The sequence below is a fragment of the Thalassophryne amazonica genome, chromosome 12, assembly GCF_902500255.1.
Source record: "Thalassophryne amazonica chromosome 12, fThaAma1.1, whole genome shotgun sequence".
Classification (NCBI taxonomy): Eukaryota; Metazoa; Chordata; class Actinopteri; order Batrachoidiformes; family Batrachoididae; genus Thalassophryne; species Thalassophryne amazonica.
In genome coordinates this window covers 42,662,307-42,677,315 of record NC_047114.1, presented here as the reverse complement: position 1 = coordinate 42,677,315, position 15,009 = coordinate 42,662,307, and the positions used below count along the sequence as shown (strand labels likewise).

General features: G+C 40.6%; 1 protein-coding gene across 2 annotated transcripts in view; it reads left to right on the top strand.

The window, feature by feature from the left end:
* Positions 1-377: 377 nt before the first annotated feature.
* Positions 378-15,009, top strand: part of LOC117522686 (1-phosphatidylinositol 4,5-bisphosphate phosphodiesterase delta-1-like) — a 70,564-nt gene continuing 55,932 nt past the window's right edge. The window contains exons 1-2 of one of the 2 annotated variants that reach the window (XM_034184139.1): positions 378-667; positions 11,321-11,509. In XM_034184139.1, coding sequence (XP_034040030.1) covers positions 637-667; positions 11,321-11,509 — 220 coding nt within the window. In that variant the 5' untranslated portion in view covers positions 378-636. Of the gene's footprint in view, positions 668-9,089; positions 9,190-11,320; positions 11,510-15,009 lie in introns of those variants that run through there. The other variant, XM_034184138.1, reaches the window with a different exon arrangement.

The window sequence follows — 15,009 nt, the reverse complement described above, 5'->3', positions numbered from 1 at the left end:
TACCACTGCTAATAGTTTTACACAATGCTCTTTGTGGGGGGAGAAACCATATTGCTTTCATTAAAATATTAGGTTAATAATTAACTCGTGGTTCTGAGGTGTTTACTATAGAACTGAGTTGATTAAACAACTCCAAAGCATTGTGAACGTCGCCTCCCTTGCTACCTGTACATTTGTGTTGTAAGGAATTGGCTTTGGGGTTTTGCCAACATTTGAACTACAAACAGAACATTTTGAAAAGCATGGAATGAAAAATGCAAGCTTTGCCTCAGTGCCCCCCCCCCCCCCCCCCCCACACACACTTTTAGCTGTAGGTACAAAGGCGACCACTTATATAAAAGCATAGTGTGTACTCGCAGGTTTCAGCTGTATTAAAAGTTTGCACAGTGCAACCTGCCCTAGAGTGACATCACCACTGCAGCCTGCATGGCAGGTTTGTCAAACCGGTGTGGAGTCCTACAAGGACTGACACTGTGCACGCTGCCAGGAGTGAAAGACACCTTCCTCTTGCTTTCTTTGGGGTGTGTTGTTGTAGGACAAGTCCAAATCCAAGGTCTTGGATTGCACGCATGCAAAGAAAAACTGGCTTGAAACTGTGGAGTCATTTGGATAAAAAAGACCACGCCAAAGGAGAGAATGGAAACCAATGGGATTGAAGTGAAACACGGTAAGGTATTGTGTCTGTGTTCGCCAACAAATGTACATAGTGTGATTTCTTTAAATCATTTCAATGTGAAATGATTCCAGTGACTTTAAGCTTGCATTTAGGTGAGTTTAAATTAACATTAAGTCAAATATCTTTTGACTTTTGGGTATTTCTGTTCGACGTATAAGAAGAACTTTCCGTACTCTCAGAAGGTGTGGCTCCTTCTTTATCCAGTTTGGTTTCAGATAACCACAAACAAACAAAACTAAAGCTGCCACATAAAATTGTGCACAGACCTGCAATGTGTTCACAACAGGACAGAGACAACCACAAAATACTGTTTTACTTTAGAAAATTACAGTCTGTCTTCCTGCTCACCTGCACATTGTTTTTATACCTTACAAGATCCCAAATTTGGGGAGCTTATTTATTTATTTCAAAAATATTCCATCCCATGTATTTCGATTACTCATCAACTTAAAAAAAGAGAAGAAATTCCTATGCAGTATCACAATGACACCACTGGCTGGGGTCCTTGATGCATTCAATTATTGAAATAATGAACACAGTTTATAGCTGTAGATTGTGCAATTAACATTTAATACTTTATTTATTATATAAATCCCATAACTGAATAAGCACACAGGCATGTTAACTGTCTTGTTTTTAAACTGTTATTTGGAGCCCCAGAATGGGATCTCATTCCTGCCAGGAAAAGTAAAACAGTTGCAAATCTACAAATAAATATATGTAAATTGGATAATTCACACAGTTGAAAGGTGGTATGCTTTTCAGACAGTAGGGGGGATAAAACAAATAATTTTCTCAGCTGGAATAAGATGGTCCCCACAGTAATACCTCCACGTACCATTAGAACTGTGATTTTTCCAAATAGATTTACTGCAAACACCACAAACGTGGATCACTGAAATAGTTAAGATTCATACAGATGGTGGCATATCACATTATAGAGCTCTCCAGGATCATGTACTGTATATTTTATGACATCATTAGGTGACATTCAAAGGACAAACTGCCTTGCAATAAATAATTTTGGTGATGTCATAAAGAAGGAATGTTTGTTTTTATTACTTCCTTGTTTTTCAATTGTAATGTTGAGGAAGCAATTTAAGAAAGAGTAAGAGATTCGGTCACGTCACAAAAAATCAGCTCTTCCTGTGATCTAGGGCTGTTTCCGTGAAAGTCTGTTGAACACCTGTGGCTACTTATTGTGTACACAGACAAACAGAGGGGTGACCATGTGACCTCCACCTGTCCTCGAGAGGTGTACAGTTTTGCCCACCCTCCTAGACTGGCAAAGATAAAAATTAACTTGAGACACAATAATGAACAAAATATGCTTGTTTTACAACTTCCTAAAAGTAGGTTTAATTGCAAAAAGGGTTTTGTTGTTGTTTGCATTCTTTTCTTTCCAAGGAAATACCTTTTCTGCTTTAGGGCAGCATGACAACCCAGAAAACACATCAGTTTCACCAGTGCCAAATTCTCCTTGTACACTTATGTCAGTAAGGTCATTTGGAATTAAAACACAGATAGAATTTGTGATTGGAAATGGTGATAAAACATTTCATCTGTACTGCAAATTTGTGATACCAAATCTGAAACATTGTTCCACAACATTTCAAAGCCTGGTTCAGAACATTGTTCTGGAGTCCTGTTCAAAACAAAGACATGCTGAATGCTGACACCTGTTGGACAGTTCATGGATATACAGTATGTGCATATCCAGTTATCAATCAATCAATCAATCAATTTTTTTATATAGCGCCAAATCACAACAAACAGTTGCCCCAAGGCACTTTATGGTGTAAGGCAAGGCCATACAATAATTATGTAAAACCCCAACGGTCAAAACGACCCCCTGTGAGCAAGCACTTGGCTACAGTGGGAAGGAAAAACTCCCTTTTAACAGGAAGAAACCTCCAGCAGAACCAGGCTCAGGGAGGGGCAGTCATCTGCTGGGACTGGTTGGGGCTGAGGGAGAGAACCAGGAAAAAGACATGCTGTGGAGGGGAGCAGAGATCGATCACTAATGATTAAATGCAGAGTGGTGCATACAGAGCAAAAAGAGAAAGAAACAATGCATCATGGGAACCCCCCAGCAGTCTACGTCTATAGCAGCATAACTAAGGGATGGTTCAGGGTCACCTGATCCAGCCCTAACTATAAGCTTTAGCAAAAAGGAAAGTTTTAAGCCTAATCTTAAAAGTAGAGAGGGTGTCTGGCTCCCTGATCCGAATTGGGAGCTGGTTCCACAGGAGAGGAGCCTGAAAGCTGAAGGCTCTGCCTCCCATTCTACTCTTACAAACCCTAGGAACTACAAGTAAGCCTGCAGTCTGAGAGCGAAGTGCTCTATTGGGGTGATATGGTACTACGAGGTCCCTAAGATAAGATGGGACCTGATTATTCAAAACCTTATAAGTAAGAAGAAGAATTTTAAATTCTATTCTAGAATTAACAGGAAGCCAATGAAGAGAGGCCAATATGGGTGAGATATGCTCTTTCCTTCTAGTCCCCGTCAGTACTCTAGCTGCAGCATTTTGAATTAACTGAAGGCTTTTTAGGGAACTTTTAGGACAACCTGATAATAATGAATTACAATAGTCCAGCCTAGAGGAAATAAATGCATGAATTAGTTTTTCAGCATCACTCTGAGACAAGACCTTTCTGATTTTAGAGATATTGCGTAAATGCAAAAAAGCAGTCCTACATATTTGTTTAATATGCGCTTTGAATGACATATCCTGATCAAAAATGACTCCAAGATTTCTCACAGTATTACTAGAGGTCAGGGTAATGCCATCCAGAGTAAGGATCTGGTTAGACACCATGTTTCTAAGATTTGTGGGGCCAAGTACAATAACTTCAGTTTTATCTGAGTTTAAAAGCAGGAAATTAGAGGTCATCCATGTCTTTATGTCTGTAAGACAATCCTGCAGTTTAGCTAATTGGTGTGTGTCCTCTGGCTTCATGGATAGATAAAGCTGGGTATCATCTGCGTAACAATGAAAATTTAAGCAATACCGTCTAATAATACTGCCTAAGGGAAGCATGTATAAAGTGAATAAAATTGGTCCTAGCACAGAACCTTGTGGAACTCCATAATTAACTTTAGTCTGTGAAGAAGATTCCCCATTTACATGAACAAATTGTAATCTATTAGACAAATATGATTCAAACCACCGCAGCGCAGTGCCTTTAATACCTATGGCATGCTCTAATCTCTGTAATAAAATTTTATGGTCAACAGTATCAAAAGCAGCACTGAGGTCTAACAGAACAAGCACAGAGATGAGTCCACTGTCCGAGGCCATAAGAAGATCATTTGTAACCTTCACTAATGCTGTTTCTGTACTATGATGAATTCTAAAACCTGACTGAAACTCTTCAAATAGACCATTCCTCTGCAGATGATCAGTTAGCTGTTTTACAACTACCCTTTCAAGAATTTTTGAGAGAAAAGGAAGGTTGGAGATTGGCCTATAATTAGCTAAGATAGCTGGGTCAAGTGATGGCTTTTTAAGTAATGGTTTAATTACTGCCACCTTAAAAGCCTGTGGTACATAGCCAACTAACAAAGATAGATTTATCATATTTAAGATCGAAGCATTAAATAATGGTAGGGCTTCCTTGAGCAGCCTGGTAGGAATGGGGTCTAATAAACATGTTGATGGTTTGGATGAAGTAACTAATGAAAATAACTCAGACAGAACAATCGGAGAGAAAGAGTCTAACCAAATACCGGCATCACTGAAAGCAGCCAAAGATAACGATACATCTTTGGGATGGTTATGAGTCATTTTTTCTCTAATAGTTAAAATTTTGTTAGCAAAGAAAGTCATAAAGTCATTACTAGTTAAAGTTAATGGAATACTCAGCTCAATAGAGCTCTGACTCTTTGTCAGCCTGGCTACAGTGCTGAAAAGAAACCTGGGGTTGTTCTTATTTTCTTCAATTAGTGATGAGTAGAAAGATGTCCTAGCTTTACGGAGGGCTTTTTTATAGAGCAACAGACTCTTTTTCCAGGCTAAGTGAAGATCTTCTAAATTAGTGAGACGCCATTTCCTCTCCAACTTACGGGTTATCTGCTTTAAGCTACGAGTTTGTGAGTTATACCACGGAGTCAGGCACTTCTGATTTAAAGCTCTCTTTTTCAGAGGAGCTACAGCATCCAAAGTTGTCTTCAATGAGGATGTAAAACTATTGACGAGATGCTCTATCTCACTTACAGAGTTTAGGTAGCTACTCTGCACTGTGTTGGTATATGGCATTAGAGAACATAAAGAAGGAATCATATCCTTAAACCTAGTTACAGCGCTTTCTGAAAGACTTCTAGTGTAATGAAACTTATTCCCCACTGCTGGGTAGTCCATCAGAGTAAATGTAAATGTTATTAAGAAATGATCAGACAGAAGGGAGTTTTCAGGGAATACTGTTAAGTCTTCTATTTCCATACCATAAGTCAGAACAAGATCTAAGATATGATTAAAGTGGTGGGTGGACTCATTTACTTTTTGAGCAAAGCCAATAGAGTCTAATAATAGATTAAATGCAGTGTTGAGGCTGTCATTCTCATCATCTGTGTGGATGTTAAAATCGCCCACTATAATTATCTTATCTGAGCTAAGCACTAAGTCAGACAAAAGGTCTGAAAATTCACAGAGAAACTCACAGTAACGACCAGGTGGACGATAGATAATAACAAATAAAACTGGTTTTTGGGACTTCTAATTTGGACGGACAAGACTAAGAGTCAAGCTTTCAAATGAATTAAAGCTCTGTCTGGGTTTTTGATTAATTAATAAGCTGGAATGGAAGATTGCTGCTAATCCTCCGCCCCGGCCCGTGCTACGAGCATTCTGACAGTTAGTGTGACTCGGGGGTGTTGACTCATTTAAACTAACATATTCATCCTGCTGTAACCAGGTTTCTGTAAGGCAGAATAAATCAATATGTTGATCAATTATTATATCATTCACCAACAGGGACTTAGAAGAGAGAGACCTAATGCTTAATAGACCACATTTAACTGTTTTAATCTGTGGTGCAGTTGAAGGTGCTATATTATTTTTTCTTTTTGAATTTTTATGCTTAAATAGATTTTTGCTGGTTATTGGTAGTCTGGGAGCAGGCACCGTCTCTACGGGGATGGGGTAATGAGGGGATGGCAGGGGGAGAGAAGCTGCAGAGAGGTGTGTAAGACTACAACTCTGCTTCCTGGTCCCAACCCTGGATAGTCACGGTTTGGAGGATTTAAGAAAATTGGCCAGATTTCTAGAAATGAGAGCTGCTCCATCCAAAGTGGGATGGATGCCGTCTCTCCTAACAAGACCAGGTTTTCCCCAGAAGCTTTGCCAATTATCTATGAAGCCCACCTCATTTATGGGCTGAAATTCATTCAGTTCTGAATTTCATATGGACTATGGTCAAAACTATGAATTTTAAAATCTACATTTACAACTCCAAATAAAGACTCTGATTATGCAGATCAAAATTATGAGATTGTAAATCAAATATAGCTGTATAAATCAATGCTTTTAAATCACTGGCTTAGTCACTCACTGTGACTTTATGTAAACTGTGACTTTGAACAATTGTGAATCATCACCAGTATGCATTGTGAGTGAAAGAAAGTGCACACAAGTGGATTACACTATACCCTATGCAGGAAATGGAACCTGAAAGAAATTTGAGACTGTAAGTTGGTGACAGAGGAGAGGGAACTGTAAGTAAACATCATCAGATGGTGGTTTGTAGGATGACTTTGGAAGTGAAAAAGAACAATAGAATGAGAGCTAAACCAAGGGCCACATGGTGGAAGCTGAAGGAGGAAGACTGTCTTGTGAAATTCAAAGAGGAGGTGACACAGGCTCTGGATGGAGATGAAATGAAGCTGGGCAACTGGACAACTACTACAGAAGTGGTGAGGAAGACAGCTGGGAAGGTACTCAGTGTGATATCTAGACAGAGGAAGGAAGACAAGGAGACCTTGTCGTAGAATGAAGAAGGACAGGAATGTAGGAGATTGATTAAAAAAGAACAGTGGCAGCCATAGAGATGATGAAGTACACAGTAGTACAAGGAGATGCGGCTTAAGGTGAAAAGAGATGTGGCCAAGGTTAAGAAAAGAGCATATATCAAGTTGCATGTTTAGTTGAACACTAACAAAGTGGAAAAAAAAACCTAGCAAGACAGAGAGAGGGCCTGACCTGGCAAGGATGTGCAGCATCTTAGGATGATAAAGGATGCAGATGGAAATGTGGTTACAGGCGAGAAGAGTGTAGTGTGTTGAGAAGGTGGAGGGAGTACTTTGAGGAGCTGATGAAACATTTCTGCTGCTTTGGGAATGTGGTTTAGAGGTGAAGAACTGAGTGCAGGCAGGATGGAGTGGGTGGAGAAGGTGGCAGGAGTAAGTTGTGATAGGTGGTAAGATGATCTGAGGGAGTCCTGTTATCTGAGAGGAATATCAGTATTTGACTGCCTAAAGTATCGTGCTACTGCAAAAAGTCATTTTTGTATCTGTGAAAGGGGTTAAAATCTGGAATGACTGCCCTGATAGTATTAAATTATTTGGTACTTTGGCTGGCCTGAAAAGATCTTATAAAAATAACAAAATTGCTTATTATAGTACAATAAATTAGGTGAATTGTTTTTGTTTCTGTTCTTCTGTTTAATATGTGCATCATCCTACTAATTGTTCTGCTATGTTCAGATGTTTGGTGTATTGATTAATCTACAAACCTTTTTGCTCGTCTTCTTGTCCTTTTCTTTCTTGTAGTTGCTGTTATGAGTGCATATATGTGTATATGGCAACTCATGATAGGGGTGGGCCTTTACAAGCCTTTGCTTCAGCTCACACGCTTTTGGCCGCACACAACTGGGAAATAGTTTTTTTGAAATTGTTTGAAGTTTTGTTTGTTTTTGTTTTTCTTTGTTTGGTCTTGTGAGAGATTTTGTTGTTAAGTTTTGTGTGTGTGTGTGTGTGTGTGTGTGTGTGTGTGTGTGTGTGTGTGTGTGTGTGTGTGTGTGCGCGCGCGCGCCAAATAAAACTTCAAATTCAAATTCAAATCTGCAAGAGTGAAAGGAAACATTTTCAAGACAGTAGTGAGACCAGCTATGTTGCACAGCTTCGATGTGGTGGTGCAAACAAAAAGGCTGCAGTTGGTAGACCTAATGACACTGCAGTTTTCTTTGGAAGTGATGAGGGTAGACAGGATTAGGAACGAGCATATGAGAGGATCTGTGCAGGAGGGATGTTTTGGAGACAAAGTCAGAGAGGCACGACTGAGATGGTTTGGACATGTGCAGAGGAAGGACTCAGGTTATGTAGGGGGAAGGATGCTGAGGATGAAGCCACCAGGCAGGAGAAGAAGACAGAAGCCAAAATTTGGAGAGTTTACTGAGTCAAACATGGGAAATAACACTCAAACCCTTCACATCTCATTGCTAACTAACTGTGGAAACTTTTGTCATCATTCTTTTATTTTATTAGTTCTTCTGGTAGAAAGGAATTCTCTAAATTTATTTAGCACTTGATTTCCTAAGGTTAAATAGCCATGTGCTACACTTACATGCAGTTAAGTCCATAAGCCTGATCCCATCAGATCTCAGAAGCTAAGCAGTGCGGGGCCTGGTTAGTACTTGGATGGGAGACCTCTTTGGAACACCAGCGGCTGTGTGTGTTTCTCCAGGTTACACTGGAGTTGCATCAGGAAGGGCATCCGGTGCCAAATATCAATGCTGCAAAACTGGCTGTATCAACTGTGGCAACCCTAAACAACAATGGGAGCAACCGAATGGACAACAACAACAACTAGTTTGACAAATTACTTATTGCCTCTGAAAATGGAGGAACTGTGAATAAAAAAATCTATGTAATTCTTATATGTGATATTTTTGTAAAAATCTGTCGAATATAACCCAACAATCTACACTGCAAGAACATCTTGCAGTGTAGGGGGAGGTGATGGTCTAGTGCTTAAGTGTTGGGCCTGACACCAGAGGGTCCTTGGTTCAAATCACAGCTTGACTGGAAAATTATTAAGGGCCCTTGGGCAAGGTCCTTAATCCCCTCGTTGCTCCCAGTGTGTAGTGAGTACCTTGTATGGCAGCACCTTGACATCGGGATGAATGTGACGCATTATTGTAAAGCGCTTTGAGCGTCTGATGCAGATGGAAAAACGCTATATAAATGCGTTTACCATTTACCATCTTGATTGTTTCATTTCAAGTCTACTGTGATGGTGTACATTAGCAACATTATAAAAGCGGTGTCCCTTTTATGGATAGTAGTCATTCAGCTGACTGTAAGGAACTGCACAGCAATGAGAAGTGAACTTTGAGTCGGCTGGTACACGCCCTGCAGATTGATTTCACTGCCTTGTGAACACATTGTGGTAGTGTTTCAGCTCCTGAGGGCACCATGCAGTGCCTGAAAAAGCAACCAAAATGCAACAAATCAGAGGAAAGACTCTACTATGAAAGGCGCCAGAAGGTGATACAAATGAACGCAAATCTCCTAGGTAGGAGGCACAATTTGACTGAAATCTTTGAGGATTGTAAACAAAGGTTACAGCGGGTCAGGCTCGATGTCTTGGAGAGTGAATTTGTGTATATTGCTTTTACGCTTTGCTAGGGGGAACTTTTTAACATATTGAATAAGCAAAACAATTTGGACATTTAATCTTTTCATAATCAGTTATGAAGAAATGGAATACAAATGGAATATAGCATTTATAACCATTTGTCCATGAGTGTATAATAACCTGCAGCAGTTAACTGATGGGTTGATGTGCCTTTTATTGGGCTCCCTCATGGAAGCCGCTGTGTTGCACTGCCATGTTGATACATTAGCTCATGAGGGACATGTTTACTTTGCCCATCACATTTTGCAAAGCGAGCAGAAGACAGAAGAAATGAAAGCCATCAGAGGGCTGATGCATACCCTGCACGGTCTACCCAATGTTCAAGTAAATGCCAACATTAGTCTATTGTAGGTTTAGAGGGGACATGTTCCACAAATTTAAACATACACACCAACTGTATGATGTACAGTGGCTTGCAAAAGTATTCAGCCCCGTGGTATTTCACACTTTTTAATTTGCTTATGGCATTTCAAATACAAAAGGTAAATCAGGCTTCTCAGTATAAAAATTTCTAAAAATGATCTTCCTTAAACTCAAACTGAAAGTATATCTGTACAACCTGACATAAATTAATTAAAAATATAAAAGCCAAGCCTTGGCTTTTGTATTTTTAATAAATTTATATGAAGTTGTAGAGATTTGTTTTCAGTTTGAATTTAAGGAAGATAATTTTAGACATTTTTATATTGAGAAGGCTGATTTACTTTTTGTATTTGAAACACCATAAACAAATTAAAATGCGTGAAATACCACGGGGCTGAATACTTTTGCAAGCCATGGTACATAGTGAGAAAAAATGCTGCGGTGGATCTTTGCTTGCGAGAAAGAAACGAGAATCGTCCCCATTCTGTTGCTCCAAACGCTGCACTGCCGAGTCAAGTTAGAAAGCTAGAGTCCACTCGGAATGAATAACTTCAAAGCAAATCACCGTTCAAATCAAATGACACTGCTTTCTAAAGTTGCAATGCAAACAATAAACTGCAATCAATCAAAATGTTTTTTTTTCCTCCCACAATGAGACGTCCTGGCTGCAGCAGCCCAACACTGTATGGCTGCAGAAATGCAGACTCCAGCAGCCACGCTGTTAATGTCTGAAAGGAAATGCTTTTGACAAAAACCACAGATTTTTTCTATTTATGTCCAGAGCTCAAGGATCCAGTGACCAATTTCATATTTATTTTAAGACTCAATAAAATGTTGTTGACACAGAAAACCTGTAAAGCCTACTTGTAGCACACAGAAAATTCACAGGAGGTATCGATAAGGGAATCGATAAGGAATCGGATTGATGAGTGGAATCGATAATGGTATCAATATTGATAAAATGCGATAAGCTGCCATTTACGTATGAGCCGATTAGTTGACTAGTCGCAAAAATAATCGTTGACTACTTGACTATAGTTGTTTGTGGCAGTTCTATCCATCATCCAGTCTGTCCTTTGCATCTCCATCTCCATTTGGTTTCCCTCTACCTCCAACCATGACAGGCACAGACTTCAATGAACTTTCAGGTCTGCAGAAAAAAATAATTGGAGCCGGCCTGCCCTCCATCCAGGACTTATACCTGTCCAGGACCAGGAAGCGAGCTGGTAACATCTCTGCAGACCCCTCACAGCCTGGACACACACTGTTTAAACTCCTCCCCCCTGGTCGACATTACAGAGCTCTGTACGTCAAAACAGCGAGACACAGGAACAGTTTCTTTCCACAGACCATCACACTGATGAACAATTTAACCTGCCAAAAAACTCACTAACTCACATACCTCATGTACAGCTTAATGTCAATCTGTTCGTCTGTTTCTCCTTTGCACACATTTTATTTGCACATTTTTTTATTGTAAATTATTTAGTGTTTGGTGTATATTTATACATGCTTGTACAAAGAGGGTATAGTTCAAACCGGAGTCAAATTGCTTGTATTCTTTGAAGACACTTGATGAATAAAGCCATTCGGATTCTGATATTAGAGTGTAACCCAGGTGCATTTTTCTCCCTGACTGCCTCAGGTTTGGAGGAAGATTCAGATGTGCAGTTCCTCTCACAGGGAGGAGACCTCCTCAAGGTCCGGAGTACATCCTGGAAGAAGACCCGCTACTTCAGATTGCTGGAGGACTGTAAGACCATGTGGCATGAGTCGAAGAAAACCTTCAAGCCAAACCAGACCTGTGAGTGCTGTCGCAGCCACTCATCTGCATGTGTGTGAGAATCACTCACAAACCTCTTGCTTGTCTGTCTCATACTGTGTCAATGTAGGATGTCTTTTAACTGTTCCTTTAAACAGCGGGAGTATACTATTACATTACATCTTTGATATACTTTCTCAGGTCATAGGTGGTTGTTGTTTTATGGATTGTGTGATGATGTGTATGATGAATTAGAGCTGTAAAAGCTTGTGTTATTCACGACAGCATTGATCCGTTTTGTGGGTTGGAGTTTCATAGCATTTGGAGGCGTAGTTTAAAACTAGCCCTGGTTATGGTTTCTCTTGTATTGAGAGTACACAAATCATAAACTCTCCTCATGCTACACTGTTAAACCAAACACTCCATTTTAATACAAGAATTAAGTTAATGTAACTCAAACTTTGAAAAAAGTTATAGTCACTCATTTCCATTAATTAAACTAACTCAAAAATGAATTGTTGTCATAACAACTCAGTTATGACAACACAACACAACTCAGTTTAAGTGCATTTAAAGTTTTTGGGTAATTTAAGTGTTGGTGATGTATTTCCAGTTCATTCCATTCACTCATTTTAATTGAGTTTATGTAACGGAGGCCAGCAGGTGTCGCTGTGCATATGCAATTAGTAAACCTCACTCCCAACAGCTCTAAAGGATTCTCTGGTCACAAGGCCAGAGCCCTGGGTTTTAGCTTTCTGGTTAGAGAGTCCGACTTCCATGCCAGAGATTGTGAGTTTGTGTCCCGAGGGGAGAGAATGGGCGGAGTCATAACAACACAACGTAGAGTCAACAAGTAAACTAAAGAATGCATCAAAAAATCTAATCCAAAATGTAATGCACATTCTTTAGGCAGAAATTTATTTGTCACTTTTTTATTGAAAAACATAAACTAGATTTACATAAGTTTAACTAACTATAAATTGTTAAGTTACTAAAACTTTAACAATTATCCATCCATCCATCATCCATTTTCTTCCGCTTTATCCGGAGTCGGGTCGCGGGGGCAGCAGCTCAAGCAAAGCCGCCCAGACCTCCTGATCCACACACACCTCCCCCAGCTGGGAACCCCAAGGCGTTCCCAGGCCAGCTGAGAGAAGTAGTCCCTCCAGCGTGTCCTGGGTCTTCCCCGGGGCCTCCTCCCAATGGGACGTGCCCGGAACACCTCTCCAGCGAGGCGTCCAGGGGGCATCTGGAAAAGATGCCCGAGCCACCTCAACTGACTCCTTTCGATGTGGAGGAGCAGCGGCTCGACTCCGAGCTCCTCCCGAGTGACCGAGCTCCTCACCCTATCTCTAAGGGAGCGCCCAGCCACCCTGCAGAGGAAACTCATCTCGGCCGCTTGTACTCACGATCTCGTTCTTTCCGTCATGAGCCAAATCTCATGACCATAGGTGAGGATCCGAACATAGATCGATCGGTAAATTGAGAGCTTTGACTTTAACAATTAAAGTTTTAAAAATTATTTTATTTAAGTTGGCAAACTCAAATGGTTCAAGGCAATCAGTTTCCTCAAATGGTCTGAATTCAACTAACTCATTGAGTTTTACAGTGTAACTGTGGGGGAATCCATCACCTGATTTGTAGAGTTGTGTTCAAGGATCAAAGGATTTTTATTTATGTGCAGAGATACAAAGTAAAACATGCAGGTGCATTATTCTAATTTGTCCATATCAAATAAAAATAAGCAATAGAAAATAAATGATAAGAATGAATGTTCAAAAATAGGACAATGAAATGGGGTGATAGGACATTCATCACAAATTGTTATACAGGTTAAATATATAAAAGCTATGCACCATCAAGTATCAAGCTGAGTTTCTGAGTTTTGGCCATGACTGCTGAGACACCTGCTCAACCCTCTGCAGAGGCTCTCCGTTGATTGTAGCTGTTGCTCTGCAGCCTCCTAAAGTCCACCACTTCCTTAATCTTGATGACATTCAGGGTCAGATGTTGGACTGGCACCACTGGGCCCCATTGTCTACCTGGTTCTGATAGGCCTGCTCATTGTTGGTGGTGATCAGGCCTACAACCACTGTGTCTGACTTGAACTTGATGATAGAGGTGAAGCTGTCAGCAGCTTTGCAGTTGTGGGTGTAGATGCTGTCTATGGGTGTAGAGAAGGGGACTCAAGATACAATGTTATGGGGCACATGTGCTGATGGTGAGTGATGTGGAAGTCAGTGTACCCACCCAAACCACTTGAGACCATTTAGTGAGGATGCTGAGGACTCACTTGCACAGTGTGGCATTTTAGCTGAGGGTCCTCATCTTCATGAGGGGCATACTTTCCCTTACCCCCATGCAAGTGGGTCAGGGTGGTTGTGTGGGAGGGTGGAAAATGCATCTTCACTGCTCTTATTTGGCTCTGTAGGCAAACTAGAGTGGGTCTACCGGGTAGGGAGAAGTCTTTCAACACGTCATCAACACTGATGTCAGGTTGATACAGTTGTGCTTGTGAGTTTGCATACCCTGAATAACAGCAAAAAACATTTTTTTACTTATGGTTAGTGGTTGTGTGGAGCCATTTATTGTCAAGCAACTGTGTTTACACTTTTTAAATCATAATGACAACAGAAACTATCCAAACCACCCTGATCAAGAGTTTACATACCCCGGTTCTTAATACCGTGTATTGCCCCCTTTAACATCAATGACACATTATGGTAGTTGTGGATGATGCTCATTATTTTCTCTGATGGTAAAGCTGCCCATTCTTCTTGGCAAAAAGCCTCCAATTGCTGCCAATTCCTAGGCTGTGTTAGATGAACTGCACGTTTGAGATCTCCCCAGAGTGACTCAATGATATGGCCACTCCAGAACCTTCACTTTATTCTTTTGTAGCTAATGACAGGTCAACTTGGCCTTGTGTTTTGGATTGTTGTCATGCTGGAATATCCAAGTGCATTGAATGTGCAGCTTCTGGGCTAATGAGTGTAAATTTTGCTCCACTATTTTCTGATACCACACTGCATTCATCCTGACATCAATGCCGACCAAGTTTCCTGTGCCTTTGTAACTCACACATCCCCAAAACCTCAGTGATCTACGAGGATAGGCTGAAAAGTTCTAAGGCTCACCAAGAAGGAGAAATTCCATTTCAATCAAACTTGACATGCATTAAGTTCAACTCTTCTGATGACTAACTGTGTTATTTTCTTCCAGGTTGTGAGGTAGTTTGTGGTTCATAGCCAAGTTTGAAAGTTCATGGTAGAGGGAAACAGCAAAAATGGACAAAATCTGGCATTGCGGTGTGATTAAGTACCTGCATAAGAAGGGGTTAAAGCCCAAGGACATTCATGCGGATATGGTTGCTACATTAAGGGATGAAGCTCCCTCCATATCTACAGTGCAGAAGTGGGCAGCTGAATTTAAGAGGGGTAGAGAGAGTCTTGAAGACGACCCAAGGTCTGGGCGGCCTGCAACAGCCACAACCCAGAAAAACATTGACCTTGTTCATGAAATGGTGATGGATGACAGATGATAGACGATTAATCAGCTAGCAGATGCTGTGG